This window comes from Mustelus asterias, chromosome 7, assembly GCF_964213995.1.
Source record: "Mustelus asterias chromosome 7, sMusAst1.hap1.1, whole genome shotgun sequence".
Lineage (NCBI taxonomy): Eukaryota > Metazoa > Chordata > Chondrichthyes > Carcharhiniformes > Triakidae > Mustelus > Mustelus asterias.
In genome coordinates this window covers 15,404,754-15,420,071 of record NC_135807.1, presented here as the reverse complement: position 1 = coordinate 15,420,071, position 15,318 = coordinate 15,404,754, and the positions used below count along the sequence as shown (strand labels likewise).

At 45.3% G+C, this 15,318-nt stretch overlaps 1 protein-coding gene across 1 annotated transcript in view; it reads left to right on the top strand.

Moving 5' to 3' along the window:
• Positions 1 to 1,588: 1,588 nt before the first annotated feature.
• The window catches only part of LOC144495579 (guanine nucleotide-binding protein G(s) subunit alpha-like), a 395,016-nt gene continuing 381,286 nt past the window's right edge, over positions 1,589 to 15,318 (top strand). Inside the window, exon 1 of the mRNA XM_078215714.1 lies at positions 1,589 to 2,268. Within this exon, the coding sequence (XP_078071840.1) occupies positions 1,890 to 2,268 (379 nt within the window). The 5' untranslated portion in view covers positions 1,589 to 1,889. The remainder of the gene's footprint in view (positions 2,269 to 15,318) is intronic.

Here is a 15,318-nt window from a genome sequence, read left to right as displayed (position 1 = left end):
ACCACTTTGTCACCGTTCCACCCCATTTACACGGTTCCACTAGCTCAGCAACCATTCCACAAAATATTCCCTCCACCTATAGTTAACTTTTAAAAAATCAGACCCATTGCTAATTGGATATTATTGTATCTTCTGCTTGTAACATGTTCATCAATGCAACATTTTGACTTTAGCTGTGAAAATATTCGCTGTATCCACCACTCTATAGGAGGTTAAAAAGAAATTTGTTGTTGTTTGAGGCTTTTTAGATTTGTGCGTGTGCCGCGGGAGATCTGCTTTTAGCTGTGAGTGGAATGAGGGCGGCACGGTAGCACAATGGTTAGCACTGCTGCTTCACAGCTCCAGGGACCTGGGTTCGATTCCCAGCTTGGGTCACTGTTTGTGTGGAGTTTGCACATTCTCCTCGTGTCTGCGTGGGTTTCCTCCGGGTGCTCCGGTTTCCTCCCACAGTCCAAAGATGTGCGGGTTAGGTTGATTGGCTATGCTAAAAATTGCCCTTAGTGTCCTGAGATGCATAGGTTAGAGGGATTAGTAGGTAAATATGTAGGGATATGGGAGTAGGGCCTGGGTGGGATTGTGGTCGGTGCAGACTCGATGGGCCGAATGGCCTCTTTCTGTACTGTAGGGTTTCTATGATTTCTATGAAGGAAGTTTCACCAATAAGAATTTCATTTATGTTCATCGCAAATACGACCCATTGCGAGGACTCCCCCTCATACCAACTCATTTCCCCTTTTAGAGTGACTATCACAGATTCTGGAGCTACATTCGGGAGGTTTTCAAATGCCATTTTCTCCTGGAGTGCAATATTTGTAAAGGATCAAAATGTGACCAACAGCTGGGAGAAGAGATACCCCTCTGTCAGCCTGGCCTCCTCACAGCGATTGTCTTCCTGACATATTTTAAATGGAGATGTGTGTCTGCTGTTAAAGGCAAAATACTGCGGATGCTGGAATCTGAAACAAAAACTGAAAATGCTGGAGAAACTCAGCAGGTCTGACAGCGGCTGTGGAGGGAGAATAGAGCTAACAGCCGGAAATTTCCCATCCCGCCCACCTTGGGAATTATAGTAAGCGGGACAGAAGATTTGGTTGACCATATAAAGACCCTTCATCAGAATTATCCAAACTCGAAGCATCGGCTTGGCTGTCTCTCCACAGATGGATGGGCTCTGCTGCCTCACAGCACCTGGGACCTGGGTTTGATTCCCAGCTTGGGTCACTGTCTGTGTGGAGTCTGCACATTGTCCTCGTGTCTGCGTGGGTTTCCTCCGGGTGCTCCAGTTTCCTCCCACAGTCCGAAAGACATGCTAATTAGGTGCATTGGCCATGCTAAATTCTCCTGAACAGACGCTGGAGTGTGGCGACTAGGGGATTTTCACAGTAGCTTCAGGTGCCATGTTAACGTAAGCTTAGTTGTGACACTGATAAATACATTTTAGATGCTGAGATTTTTCCAGCATTTTCTGACGGTGTGTGCTGTCCTTGGGGGAAGCAGGATGAAAAGTGAGCCCCTCAGGGGGTGAGAGGAGGGGATGGAGAGGAGGTCAGTGAGGAGGGATGTGGAGGATTGAGTGGTGACTGGGTTTGGAGGATTTACGGTAAGGTGGACCACTGGCCACTGGGATCAGGTGATTTACGAGCCTGGAAGGTTGTATCTGGCTGTGCACAATGGAAAATTGGGAATTTTAAAGCATTCCGTCTCTTCCTGATCTTGTGCTGGGGGAAAAGGCTGCAGGAGATATAGATCTGCTAGGAAGGGGGTATCTCCAGCAGCATCTTGCTGCCTGCCTGGCTCTGGGGACTGGCAGCGCTGAGGATGAGGCGCTGATTCAAGCAGCTTGGAGGCCCTGTGTGTGTGTGGGGTCGGGGGGGGGGGATCTCTACAACATGGGGATGTGCTACAGCCTGCGACCGCGGCTCTTCAGCGACCCCATCGCGGCGTCAGTGTCCAACCCCAGCCCGGACTCGGAGCTGCCCTCGGCGGCAGCAGCAGCGGCTCCCCCAGCGCCACCGCCGCGGCTGGAAGCCGGGGACACCGCGGGCACACTGGGCAGCTCCGAGTGGCAGCAGCCGCAGCAGAACGGCGGAGAGCGGGAGCGGCCGGCCACCAAGAAAAGCCCCGAGAAAGCCACCAAGAACTGGGACAAGCTGCGGCAGGAGGAGAAGGAGGCGGAGAGGGAGGCGAAGAAAGTCAGCAAGTACATCGACAAGATCCTGAAGGAGCAGAAACGCGAGTACAAGCAGACACACCGACTGCTTCTGCTGGGTAAGGAGGTCACTGCATCCCCATCCCTCAGCCTGTGTGTGTGTTAAAGGGACAGCCTCGCCCAGAGAGAGAGATGCATTTCAGCATGAACCAATTCCATGTTCAATCTGCTTTCCATTTTCTGTGTGTCTGCAACTCCGCTTGTCGTGTTCCCTTTCAATTTGCCGTCTTCATTCATCGGTGTATTAAAGTTTTGAGACTGACATCCCAACTTTTACCTCCCTAAATGCTTATTTACCAGGTGTAAAATGCATTCAAATGATCACTGTGTCAATTGAAAACTGCTAATGCTGGAATCCTGAATGATATAGTGGTTTGAAGGGGTAACTTACTAGGGTGGTAGGGGGACCAGTAGATGTTTGGATTTTCAAAAGGCTCTCCATAAGGGGGTAAATATTCTTGCACAAGTTCAGGATTCTTCTGGGTAGGGGATTCTTCTGGGAAGGGGATTCTTCTGGGATTGGTCAAAAGGATAGATCTATGATTCTATGATCAAAACAGAGTAGGAGCAAACTGGTCATTTTCAAGTTAACATTTTTTTTACTAATGGGAAGGTGTAAGGATCACTATCCAAGTCATTAATATAAGATTTTGTCACTCAGAGGGTCGTGAATCTTATAAATTCTTTACCCCTGAAGAGCTGGATGTTCAGGTGTTGAGTATATTCAAGATTTTTAGACTTGTAAGGAAATCAAAGGATATGGGGATTGGACGGGTAAAGTGGATTTGTGGTTGAAGATCAGTCATGATCTTGTTGGGTGGTGGGGAAGGCGCAAGGACTATATAGCCCAGCCTGCTCCTAATTCATCTGTTCTTACTTTGTATTTCCTGGCTGACATTCACTTTATTTTTGAACGAGTCTTCTTCCGCTTTGCCTCTTGGCTGGTTTTCCAAATATGAAGATCAGACGAGTATTGCCACAGGTGTGTCTCCTGGCCCCAAAATATGGAACTACATTTGTATATTTCTAACCTGTTGGAAACATTTCCATTTTGTTACTATCTTTCTCAAAATGATAATTCTCCTCCCTTAATGACCCTGTGGTACAGTTCGTCCATCCCAGGAGAATGGCAAATCAGGAAGTATCAACTTACACAAAATCAACAACTGGAATGTGTATATTTCCTATTTTTTTGTATCTGGAATAGGCAAGTTAATCTTGGCTATTTTGGAATTAGAAATGCTAACATGTCAAACATGATTGTGGCTTTAGTGACTGACCTTTTGTGTATTTCCAATACACAATGTGCGCAGTTTTATCCAAAGCTGGCTCCTCTGGCAAATTTTTAAAATTACATTTGAAATTATTGTGATTTTTGTTCTGGTATATTTGTTCTCTTAAAGGTTGAGTCAGGTTTCCACTCAACCATAAAATAAATGTCAACCATGTTCATGTTATTTTTAAGTAATTAAGTACACCAGGTATTTAAATTAGGTTTGTACGTGTGCTTTGGGATTTCAAGTGAAACAATTAAGTCCATATTGTTCAAAACGTAATGCAAGATTAAAACAGGTCCCTTTTCCCCTTCCAGAACACTGACTCTACAATCTTTCTATTACAGCATTTAACCATTTTAGTCATTCCAGCGTCTGGGTCTTGCCCTCTATTTTCAGCAGCACATTCCAGTTGTTGATTTTGTGTAAGTTGATACTTCCTGATGTAAGGCCTTGATTTGCCATTCTCCTGGGATGGATGAACTGTACCACAGGGTCATTAAGGGAGGAGAATTGTGAAATAGTCATGGTCATTTTGAGGAAGATAGTAAAAATTGAAATGTTTCCAACAAGTTAGAAATATACAAATATAGTTCCATATTTGGAGGCGATAGACCTAGTAGTCTGACCTTCATATCTGGAAAACCGGCCAAATCAATAATGAATGATGGTGTACCAGATCTACCTTCATATCTTTTTTGGGAGATAAACAACTCAAATTGATGTGGTAAACCATATATTGTGCACCTAGAATTCCAAACCTGTTGGTAAATGTATCACACGAGGAGCTTACAGACTAATCTCATTGTGTAGGAAAGTTTTGTTTTTAAAGTTTATTTATTTATTAGTGTCACAAGTAGGCTTACATTAACACTGCAATGAAGCTACTGTGAAAATCCCCCAATTCACCACACTCCAGCACCTGTTCGGGTACAGTGAGGACAAATTTAGCATGGCCAATGCATTTAACCTGCACATCTTTTGGACTATGGGAGGAAACCAGAGCACCCGGAAGAAACCCTTGCAGACATGGGGAGAACGTGAAGACAGGTAGTGACCCAAGCCAGGAATCGAACCTGGATCCCTAGCACTGTGAGACAGCAGTGCTAACCACTGTACCACCGTGCCACCCTTGAACTGTGTGTGTGAATTAGTAACTAGTTAAAGGAAATATGCAGAAGCAGTTTATAAGATGTGTTGCATCCAAGTGAACTGAAGAAGTGACTTGGATGCTACTGAGTGCATGTTGTCTCACCTTGTGTTCTAATGTACATGAACTATTTGAGTTTGCAATCCTGCAAGGTGGCTAGATATTCAGATGACACCAAGCAAGTGGGAGACGAGAGTTAAAAGAGGCAGCCAAAATCTTAAGAGCTTAGCAAGTTTTCGTCTCTGTTATCAGTAACAAATGATATTAAGTATATAATTACTAAAAATGAGATTTACATTTATAATGAGTCGTTCATATCCACAGGATGTCCCAAAGCACTCCACTGGCTGGAGTCACCGTTGTATTGTAGGAAATATTACAATAGAATTCAGTATAGACAGATACAAAGTACTGTACGTGTTAGAATGAATAGAAAATGCTTGTATTGCATTGGTGAAATATAATGTGTTAACGAAGATGTTTTAAGACATGTACCGGAATTTTACCGTCTCTCCTGCCCAAGGCATGTAAGATCCCATCCGAGGCTAAGGGAGAATGCCGTACTGCCAGCCTCACCCATCCTGATTCGGGGTGGGCGTGCCGGTAAAACTCCAGCCATGGTAGTTTTATTTGACTTGTGAGATGACAGTAAATGGGGCAGCAGGATATTAGATTGGTTGAATTGAGGTGTCCAGTTTCAGCATTAACTGCTATGCAATGGATGATGATTGGAATAGGCCATTCAGGCCAATGTTCCTGTTCTGCCAATTAGTTTAATTGAGGACTTGCTCCATTTTCCCACCCTTGTTGACTATGTATAATATATAAATACTTGTATCTCCGAATATATCTATCTCAATCTCAAATTGCCTCAGGATCTAAATATTTTTGTGAAAGGGAGTTGTAGATGTCCATAACCTGTGTGTTTCAATAAGAAGTCTTGCTGATTTGATTCAAAAGTATTCTGTTCTAATTTTAAGATTTTGCCCTCTTGTTCCGGATTGCCTCATCAAAAGAAATAGTTTCTCCAAATCTACCCCAAAGAATCCCTTAATAATCTTTAATAACGCAAATAGCTCACTTCTCAACCTTATCAACTTGAGAATAAACAAACCAAGTCTCTGCAACGTACCCTCGCGATGTAACCCTTTAAGCCCTAGTTATTGTCCTGCTGAATCTGGACTTTACTCTCCTCAAGGCTGATATATCTCTCCGAGGTTCAACTTCTAAAAGTGACCCCCCAGGGTTTCACTAAGGCTCTATACAAAGCCTCACTTTTGAATTAAGATAAAGGTCAACATTGTATCAGCCTTTCTGCTCAACTTCCTGCCCGTGTAGTATCTTTTAGTAATTCGTGTGCATGTACATCAAAGTCCCTTTGCTTGATTTGATTTATTATTGTCACATATACAGTGACAAGTATTGTTTCTTGTGCGCTATACAGACAAAGCATACCATTCATAGAGAAGGTAACGAGAGAGTGGAGAATGTAGTGTTACAGTCATAGCTAGGGTATAGAGAAAGATCAACTTAATGCAAGGTAAGTCCATTCAAAAGTCCGACAGCAGCAGGGAAGAAGCTGTTCTTGAGTTGATTGGTACGTGACTTCAGACTTTTGTATCTTTTCCTCAACGGAAGAAGGTGGAAGAGAGAATGTCCGGGGTGTGTGGGGTCCTAGGTTATGCTGGCTGCTTTTCCAAGGCAGCGGGAAGTCAGTGAATGGGAGGCTGGTTTGCATGATGGATTGGGCTTCATTCAGGACCCTTTGTAGTTTCTTGCGGTCTTGGGCAGAGCAGGAGCCATACCAAGCTGTGATACAACCAGAAAGAATGCTTTCTATGGTGCATCTGTAAAAGTTGGTGAGAGTCGTAGCTAATATGCCAAATTTCCTTAATCTTCTGAGAAAGTAGAGGCATTGGTGGGCTTTCTTAAGTATAATGTTGGCATGGGGGGGACCAGGACAAGTTGTTGGTGACCTGGATACCTAAAAACCTGAAGCTCTCGACCCTTTCTACTTCGTCCCCATTCGTAACTCTGAAACTCTCATCATGAAACAAATCTCCTGATATACCTTATTCCGATCCATAGTGAATGACTTCACTTCCCCACATTAAACTCCATCTGCCCACTTGTTTAATCTACCTATATCTCTTTGTATCATCAAAGCAACTGGGCCCAGCTGTTAGATATGAGTGTTAGATACTAAACAAATTCTTCTGAATTTCCAAAAGCTCTTGAGTGATACTGTGAGGAAAGAGCAAATAAACTCAGAACATTCGAAAGGTTCGGAGATTTCAAGGTTACATTTTGAAGCACGCGTATCAGGTATATGCCAGGAAATGTATCTTTATATTGGAGGTGATCAGCAGTTAGAATGCTTTGCCATGCATGGCGCGCTGAGGTTGGAGCATTACATCGGTTTATGTAGAACTATCTAAATGTTGTAATGAAGAGATGACTGTATAGGGTCAAATGGACTGAAAAGCAATTGTTATTGAACCTGAGATTGTCTGAGATTGTGATTTATTTGTGGTATGGGGCGGCATGGTGACAGAGTGGTTAGCACTGCTGCCTCAAAGTTCGATTCCTGGCTTGGGTCACTTTCTGTGTGGACTCTGCACGCTCTTCCCATGTCTGCGTGGGTTTCCTCTGGATGCTCTGGTTTCCTCCCACGGTCCAAAAGATGTGCTGGTTAGGTGCATTGGCCATGCTAAATTTGCCCTCGGTGTACCCGAACAGACGGCGGAGTGTGGCGACTAGGGGACTTTCACAGTAACTTCATTGCAGTGTTAATGTAAGCCTACTTGTGACACTAACAAATAAACTTAAACTATTTGCCACGTTAAGCCTGGTTGCGAATTGTAATTGCAGCCAAAAAGCGCTATCAATGTTTTCCTGTATCTTTTACTTCATTTGAAGGTTGTTTAAATGATTAGGGGAGGGAAGGAATTAAATCCCTTTCATATTGAGTGTTATTTTTTGGCTGACTGATAGCTCACCTGTGATATTCAACTCCAGCTATAGTTTGATGGTAATGTGCACGCATGCATATCTATAAACAGAGGGTTTTGTTGATGCGGAGCTATGAAATCCTCATGTGCAGTCAAGAACATTGAACAATCATGCAGGAGTTACGGAAAAGGTTTATGCTGTGTGCAGTGAGGAGATGGAAAAAGTCTGCCTAATCAATATGACTGTTTCAATATTAATGTTCTATTTCCATGCTGCTGTTGATCACAAGCGTCCTTACAAAGGACGTTGCCTCAGTTCAGAAATAATAGGGCTGTGGACGGCACGGTAGCATAGTGGTTAGCACTGCTGCTTCACAGCTCCAGGGTCCCAGGTTCGATTCCCGGCTCGGGTCACTGTCTGTGTGGAGTTTGCACATTCTCCTCGTGTCTGCGTGGGTTTCCTCCGGGTGCTCCGGTTTCCTCCCACAGTCCAAAGATGTGCGGGTTAGGTTGATTGGCCAGGTTAAAAATTGCCCCTTAGAGTTCTGAGATGTGTAGGTTAGCGGGATTAGTGGGTAAATATGTGGGGGTAGGGCCTGGGTGGGATTGTGGTCGGTGCAGACTCGATGGGCCGAATGGCCTCCTTCTGCACTGTAGGGTTTCTATGATTGGAAAATTTGCAAGTATTTAATGGGAGTGCTGTACTAAATTTCTACTTCCTTTACACACCCGCTGTGAGTGAGCATGATGGGTTTCTGAAGCAACTACTGTTATTGGGCGGCACGGTGGCACAGTGGTTAGCACTGCTGCCTCACAGCGCGAGGACCCGGGTTCGCATCCCGACTTGGGTCACTGTCTGTGCAGAGTTTGCACATTTTCCCCGTACCTGCATGGGTTTCCTCCGGGTGCTCGGGTTTCCTCCCACAATCCAAAGGACGTGCTGGTGAGGTGAATTTGCCGTGCTAAATTCTCCCTCAGTGTACCCGAACAGGCGCCGGAATGTGGCGACTAGGGGATTTTCACAGTAACTTCATTGCAGTGTTAATGTAAGCCTACTTGTGACTGGAATCATAGAATCCCTACAGTGCAGAAGGAGGCCATTTGGCCCATTGAGTCTGCATTGACCACAATCACTGACCCCTATTCCCGCAACCCCAGATATTTACCCTGCTAATCCCCTGACACTAGGGTCAATTTATCACGGCCAATCAACCTAACCCACATAGCCTTGGAGTGTGGGAGGAAACCGGAGACCCTGCAGGAAACCCACGCAGAGTAAATTAAAGTTCATTTATTAGTTAAAAGGAAGGCTTACATTAACACTGCAATGAAGTTACTGTGAAAATCCCCTAGTTGCCACACTCCGGCACCTGTTCAAATCAATGCACCTAGCCAGCGTGTCTTTCAGACTGTGGGAGGAAACTGGAGTACCCGGAGGAAACCCACGCAGACATGGGGAGAATGTGCAGACTCTGCCCAGACAGTGACCCAAGCCAGGAATTGAACCCGGGTCCCTGGCACTGTGAGGCAGGAATGCTAACCACAACTAATAAATAAATAATAATCTCTGACTAAATAACATCAATGTCTCTGATTGAAGTGTTCATGATGCAGGAAAAACCTCGTGATGGTCAATCAAATTGGTTCTGTTTTGACTCATTCTCTTTCCTTGATATAGAAGTTTATTTTCCCTGTGTTTCAGTCCTGTGCCCAATGGTGGATTACGGAGTGTTGGGATAACCTCGATCACAGGGCTTTTTGGGTATAGAGAGTGTTCCAAATAAATTGATCGGGCCACTAGCCTCAAGTGGTTAAGTGTAAGATGTGGAGAGTTCTGACCATCTGGAACGTGATGTCTGAATTGATGGTGGAATAGTAGTTTTCAAAATGGTTAAATACTTGAAGGAGAGGAATGTGTGAACTTATGGAGAAAACCATTGGGGTTTGATGGGGGGGGGGTGTGGTGGGGTGGGTTGCAGGGTGGGACTAATTGCCTCTAAGAGCTGGAACTGTCGGGATTGATTAAATGGCCTCTTTCTATAGATTCTATGATTCTAGATTTTGCTCTTCTGGAACCATACCCCATTCCTAGGTTGTAAAAGGGGGGGGAGAGTGCCTTTAAAACGCTGATCTGAGGTTTGAATGTGAGATAAAGCATTTATATAATTAGGGGATGTGTGACCAATTGCTGCTCTAAAATCTCGCTACTCTCCAGCATTGCTATAGAATGGGAACTCGACTTTGGCCTAAGAGCTAAAAGGCAAATGAGGTGGATAATGACAGCTACTGGAGGTCCTGACATATTCCCCTACTGGTGGGTTTCACTGGTGTCTCTGGAAACATTAGCACTCCCAGTAGCAACACAAACAGTTGCATCGGATACCCACGCTGTCAATGTTTATTGTTTCCAGGGGTTAATTTGCTTTCTTTACCCCCGTGCTGAACATTGCTGCAGTGTTTTACTTTTGTCATCTTATATTTGCCTTCCTCAACCATTTGAATCAGGTACAGTGGCCAAAAAATAATGCCATAAACCATGACTTTAAAACAATCGCTAGTGTAAAATCTTGTGTACACACTTGTATATAAGGGCTAGTGCTCTATAAATAGGGCAATTTCCACAGCATTGACATTCAGGTCAGGTAATGTATTACAGAACAACATCAGGAAGTGATTCTGCAATATAAATAAGGCTGCCACATTCCAGCACAATAGTTGACCTGAGGTTGTACATGCTAGCTGTCATGAAGCATTAATTAGATAGGGAGAAACTGTTCGCACTCGTAAAAGGATTGAGAACTAGAGGCACAGATTTAAAGTGATTTGCAAAAGAAGCAAATGTGATGTGAGAGAAAACTTGTTCGCACTGCGAGTGGTTTGGGTCTGGAATGCACTGACTGGAGGTGTGGTGGAGGCAGGTTCAATTGAGACATTCAGGAAGGTGATTACTTGGATAGAAACAATGTGTAAGGGTACAGGGAAAAGGTGAGGGAAGGGCACTAAGTTACGATGGCCAGCCGGGACGGACACGATGGGCCAAATGGCCGCCTCCTGTGCTGTAACAATTCTGTGATTTTAATTATTCTGAAAGCCTCAAAGTTAGCTTGTTATTCTTTGAGAGAAAGTTGAGCAAACATGCTGAACACTGCAGAGGTGAAGTCAGTGATCCTTGTGTGATACGTTATCTGGGAGGAGATATGTTTTAGAACATAGAACATAGAACATTACAGCACAGAACAGGCCCTTCGGCCCACGATGTTGTGCCGACCTTCATCTGAAACCAAGATCAAGCTATCCCACTCCCTACCATCCTGGTGTGCTCCATGTGCCTATCCAATAACCGCTTAAATGTTCCTAAAGTGTCTGACTCCACTATCACTGCAGGCAGTCCATTCCACACCCCAACCACTCTCTGCGTGAAGAACCTACCTCTGATATCCTTCCTATATCTCCCACCATGAACCCTATAGTTATGCCCCCTTGTAATAGCTCCATCCACCCGAGGAAATAGTCTTTGAACGTTCACTCGATCTATCCCCTTCATCATTTTATAAACCTCTATTAAGTCTCCCCTCAATCTCCTCCGCTCCAGAGAGAACAGCCCCAGCTCCCTCAACCTTTCCTCATAAGACCGACACTCCAAACCAGGCAGCATCCTGGTAAATCTCCTCTGCACTCTTTCCAGCGCTTCCACATCCTTCTTATAGTGAGGTGACCAGAACTGCACGCAATATTCCAAATGCGGTCTCACCAAGGTCCTGTACAGTTGCAGCATAACCCCATGGCTCTTAAACTCCAACCCCCTGTTAATAAAAGCTAACACACTATATGCCTTCTTCACAGCTCTATCCACTTGAGTGGCAACCTTTAGAGATCTGTGGATATGGACCCCAAGATCTCTCTGTTCCTCCACAGTCTTCAGAACCCTACCTTTGACCCTGTAATCCACATTTAAATTAGTCCTACCAAAATGAATCACCTCACATTTATCAGGGTTAAACTCCATTTGCCATTTTTCAGCCCAGCTTTGCATCCTATCTATGTCTCTTTGCAGCCTACAACAGCCCTCCACCTCATCCACTACTCCACCAATCTTGGTGTCATCAGCAAATTTACTGATCCACCCTTCAGCCCCCTCCTCTAAGTCATTAATAAAAATCACAAAGAGCAGAGGACCAAGCACCGATCCCTGCGGCACTCCGCTAGCAACCTGCCTCCAGTCCGAAAATTTTCCATCCACCACCACCCTCTGTCTTCGATCAGATAGCCAGTTACCTATCCAATCGGCCAACTTTCCCTCTATCCCACACCTCCTTACTTTCATCATAAGCCGACCATGGGGGACCTTATCAAACGCCTTACTAAAATCCATGTATATGACATCAACCGCCCTACCTTCATCAACACACCTAGTTACCTCCTCAAAAAATTCTATCAAATTTGTGAGGCACGATTTGCTCTTCACAAATCCGTGCTGACTATCCCGGATTAATCCGCATCTTTCTAAATGGTCGTAAATCCCATCCCTAAGGACCTTTTCCATCAATTTACCAACCACCGAAGTCAGACTAACCGGTCTATAATTACCAGGGTCATTTCTGTTCCCTTTCTTAAACAGAGGAACAACATTTGCCACTCTCCAGTCCTCTGGCACCATCCCCGTGGACAGCGAGGACCCAAAGATCAAAGCCAAAGGCTCTGCAATCTCATCCCTCGCCTCCCAAAGAATCCTAGGATACATTTCATCAGGCCCAGGGGACTTATCGACCTTCAGTTTATTCAAAACTGCCAATACATCCTCCCTCCGAACATCTATTTCCTCCAGCTTATTAGCCTGTAACACCTTCTCTTCCTGAAAAACATGGCCCCTCTCCTTGGTGAACACTGAAGAAAAGTATTCATTCATCACCTCGCCTATCTCTACTGATTCCATACACAAGTTCCCACCACTGTCCTTGACCGGCCCTAACCTCACCCTGGTCATTCTTTTATTCCTCACATAAGAGTAAAAAGCCTTGGGGTTTTCCTTGATCCGACCCGCCAAGGACTTCTCATGTCCCCTCCTAGCTCTCCTCAGCCCCTTTTTCAGCTCATTCCTTGCTAACTTGTAACCCTCAATCGAGCCATCTGAACCTTGTTTCCTCATCCCTACATAAGCTTCCCTCTTCCTTTTCACAAGACATTCCACCTCTTTTGTGAACCACGGTTCCCTCACTCGGCCATTTCCTCCCTGCCTGACAGGGACATACCTATCAAGGACACCCAGTATTTGTTCCTTGAAAAAGTTCCACTTTTCATCAGTGCCTTTCCCTGACAGTTTCTGTTCCCATCTTATGCCCCCTAATTCTTGCCTAATCGCATCATAATTACCTCTCCCCCAATTGTAAGCCTTGCCCTGCCGTCCGGCCCTATCCCTCTCCATTGCAATAACAAAAGACACCGAATTGTGGTCACTATCTCCAAAGTTCTCTCCCACAACCAAATCTAACACTTGGCCCGGTTCATTTCCCAGTACCAAATCCAATGTGGCCTCACCCCTTGTCGGCCTATCCACATATTGTGTCAGGAAACCCTCCTGCACACACTGCACAAAAAGTGCCCCATCCAAACTATTTGACCTACAAAGGTTCCAATCAATATTTGGAAAGTTAAAGTCCCCCATGACAACTACCCTGTGACCCCACACGTATCCATAATCTGCTTTGCAATTTCTTCCTCCACATCTCTATTACTATTTGGGGGCCTATAGTAAACTCCTAGCAACGTGACCGCTCCTTTCCTGTTTCTAACTGCAGCCCATATTACCTCAGTGTGCATATCCCCCTCAAAGTGCTTTTCCGCAGCCGTTAAACTATCCTTGATTAACAATGCTACTCCTCCACCTCTTTTACCAGCTTCCCTACACTTACTGAAACATCTATACCCCGGAACGTCCAACAACCATTCCTGTCCTTGTTCTACCCATGTCTCCGTAATGGCCACAACATCGTAGTCCCAAGTAGCAATCCACGCCCCAAGTTCATCCCCCTTGTTCCGGATGCTCCTTGCATTGAAGTAGACACACTTCAACCCATCTTCCTGTCTACCGGTACCCACCCTTGACCTTGATACCTTCCCCAATATCTCACCACCCTCAACACTGACTTCCGGACTACAACTCCTTTTCCCACTCCCCTGACAAATTAGTTTAAATCCCCCTGAAGAGCCGTAGCAAATTTCCCTCCCAGGATATTGGTGCCCCTCTGGTTCAGGTGCACCCCGTCCTGTTTGTAGAGGTCCCACCTTCCCCAGAACGTGTTCCAATTATCCACGTATCTGAAACCCTCCCTCCTGCACCATCCCTGCAACCACATGTTTAAGTGCACTCTCTCCCTGTTCCTCAACTCGCTATCACGTGGCACCGGTAGCGTACCAGAGATGACCACATGTTTTGTCTTTGCTCTCAGCTTCCAGCCCAGCTCCCGAAATTCCTGTTTTGGGAACATACATGCCAGGAACTGATGCTGTTTGTCTTCCCTCGTCAAGTCACTCATTTGTACAAGTGACTGGCAGGAACCTCTGCGTTATAACTGAAGATTGGTCAAGTATCGAAACCATAAGGGTGTCTTCAAAGTAAAGAGGAGGGGGAGCCAACTGGCCTAACATTCTCTTCTCCTGTGCTCTCAGTGGCATCTCAATGAGATAAAGCCTGTTGTGCATCCTGTCACTCCAGGAGCACAGCATGTTATCCGAGAATATTATCCGACAGGATTGTTTTCACTGGAAGGGCGGAGGCTGAGGGGAGACCTGAGTGACGTCTACAAAATTAGGAGAGGCACAGACAGGGTGGATAGTCAGAAGGCTTTTCCCAGGGTGAAAGTGTCGGCTACAAGAGGGGACAGGTTCATAGTGAGAGGGGGAAAGTTTAAGGGAGATGTGCGGGGGAAGTTTTTCACACAGAGAGTGGTGGGTGCCTGGAACGCGCTGCCAGAGGAGATGGTGGAAGCAGAAACATTAGCAACATTTAAGAGGCATCTGGATGGGTACATGAATAGGGAGGGAATAGAGGCATACGGACCGAATAAGGGCAGAATGTTTTTTCTTTAGTTGAGTTAGGGCATCATGATTGGCATGGGCTTGGAGGGCCGAAGGGCCTGTTTCTGTGCTGTACTTTTCTTTGTTCTTGCTTCTTAATATTTCTTACCTCTATCTGTTCCTTTCCTCATGCAGCATATCAGCAATGAATAGACTGTGTGTCTCTGCAGTTATCATAGCTCGATACTCCAGCAATTTACATTATAAAAACACGGTGCTGGGAAATGGGCTCGTCCCAATTTCCAATTCCTGGTTCAGGTTCGGCATCACTCGTTCGGAGTAAATCCCCTTTATGCTTCCTGAGGGAACCCCCCCAGCAACAGCGAGATATTTTTCATTTCTCCAGCTATTGTATGATGTTTGAAAGATTGATCCAGGGTGCTTGGTTTTGTACTGTGGCCTCATGCCTGCTATAAGTTGCATTGAAACCGCCCAAACTCATTTTCTAACGGTCCTCTTGCAGGCAACCAACCTGGGAGACTTCTTGAGAGACCAGAAGCCATGATGCTACCAGGTTTCCTCTGCCACACCCCCACCCATCCCCTATTTTATTTTTGCTGGGTGGGATTTTCCAGCCCCGCTATGCTGGTTGAGTAGCGTAGCGAGGTGGGAAAATTCTGATTTAAATATTTCTAGCCTTAGTAACTATCTGTTCAGCGA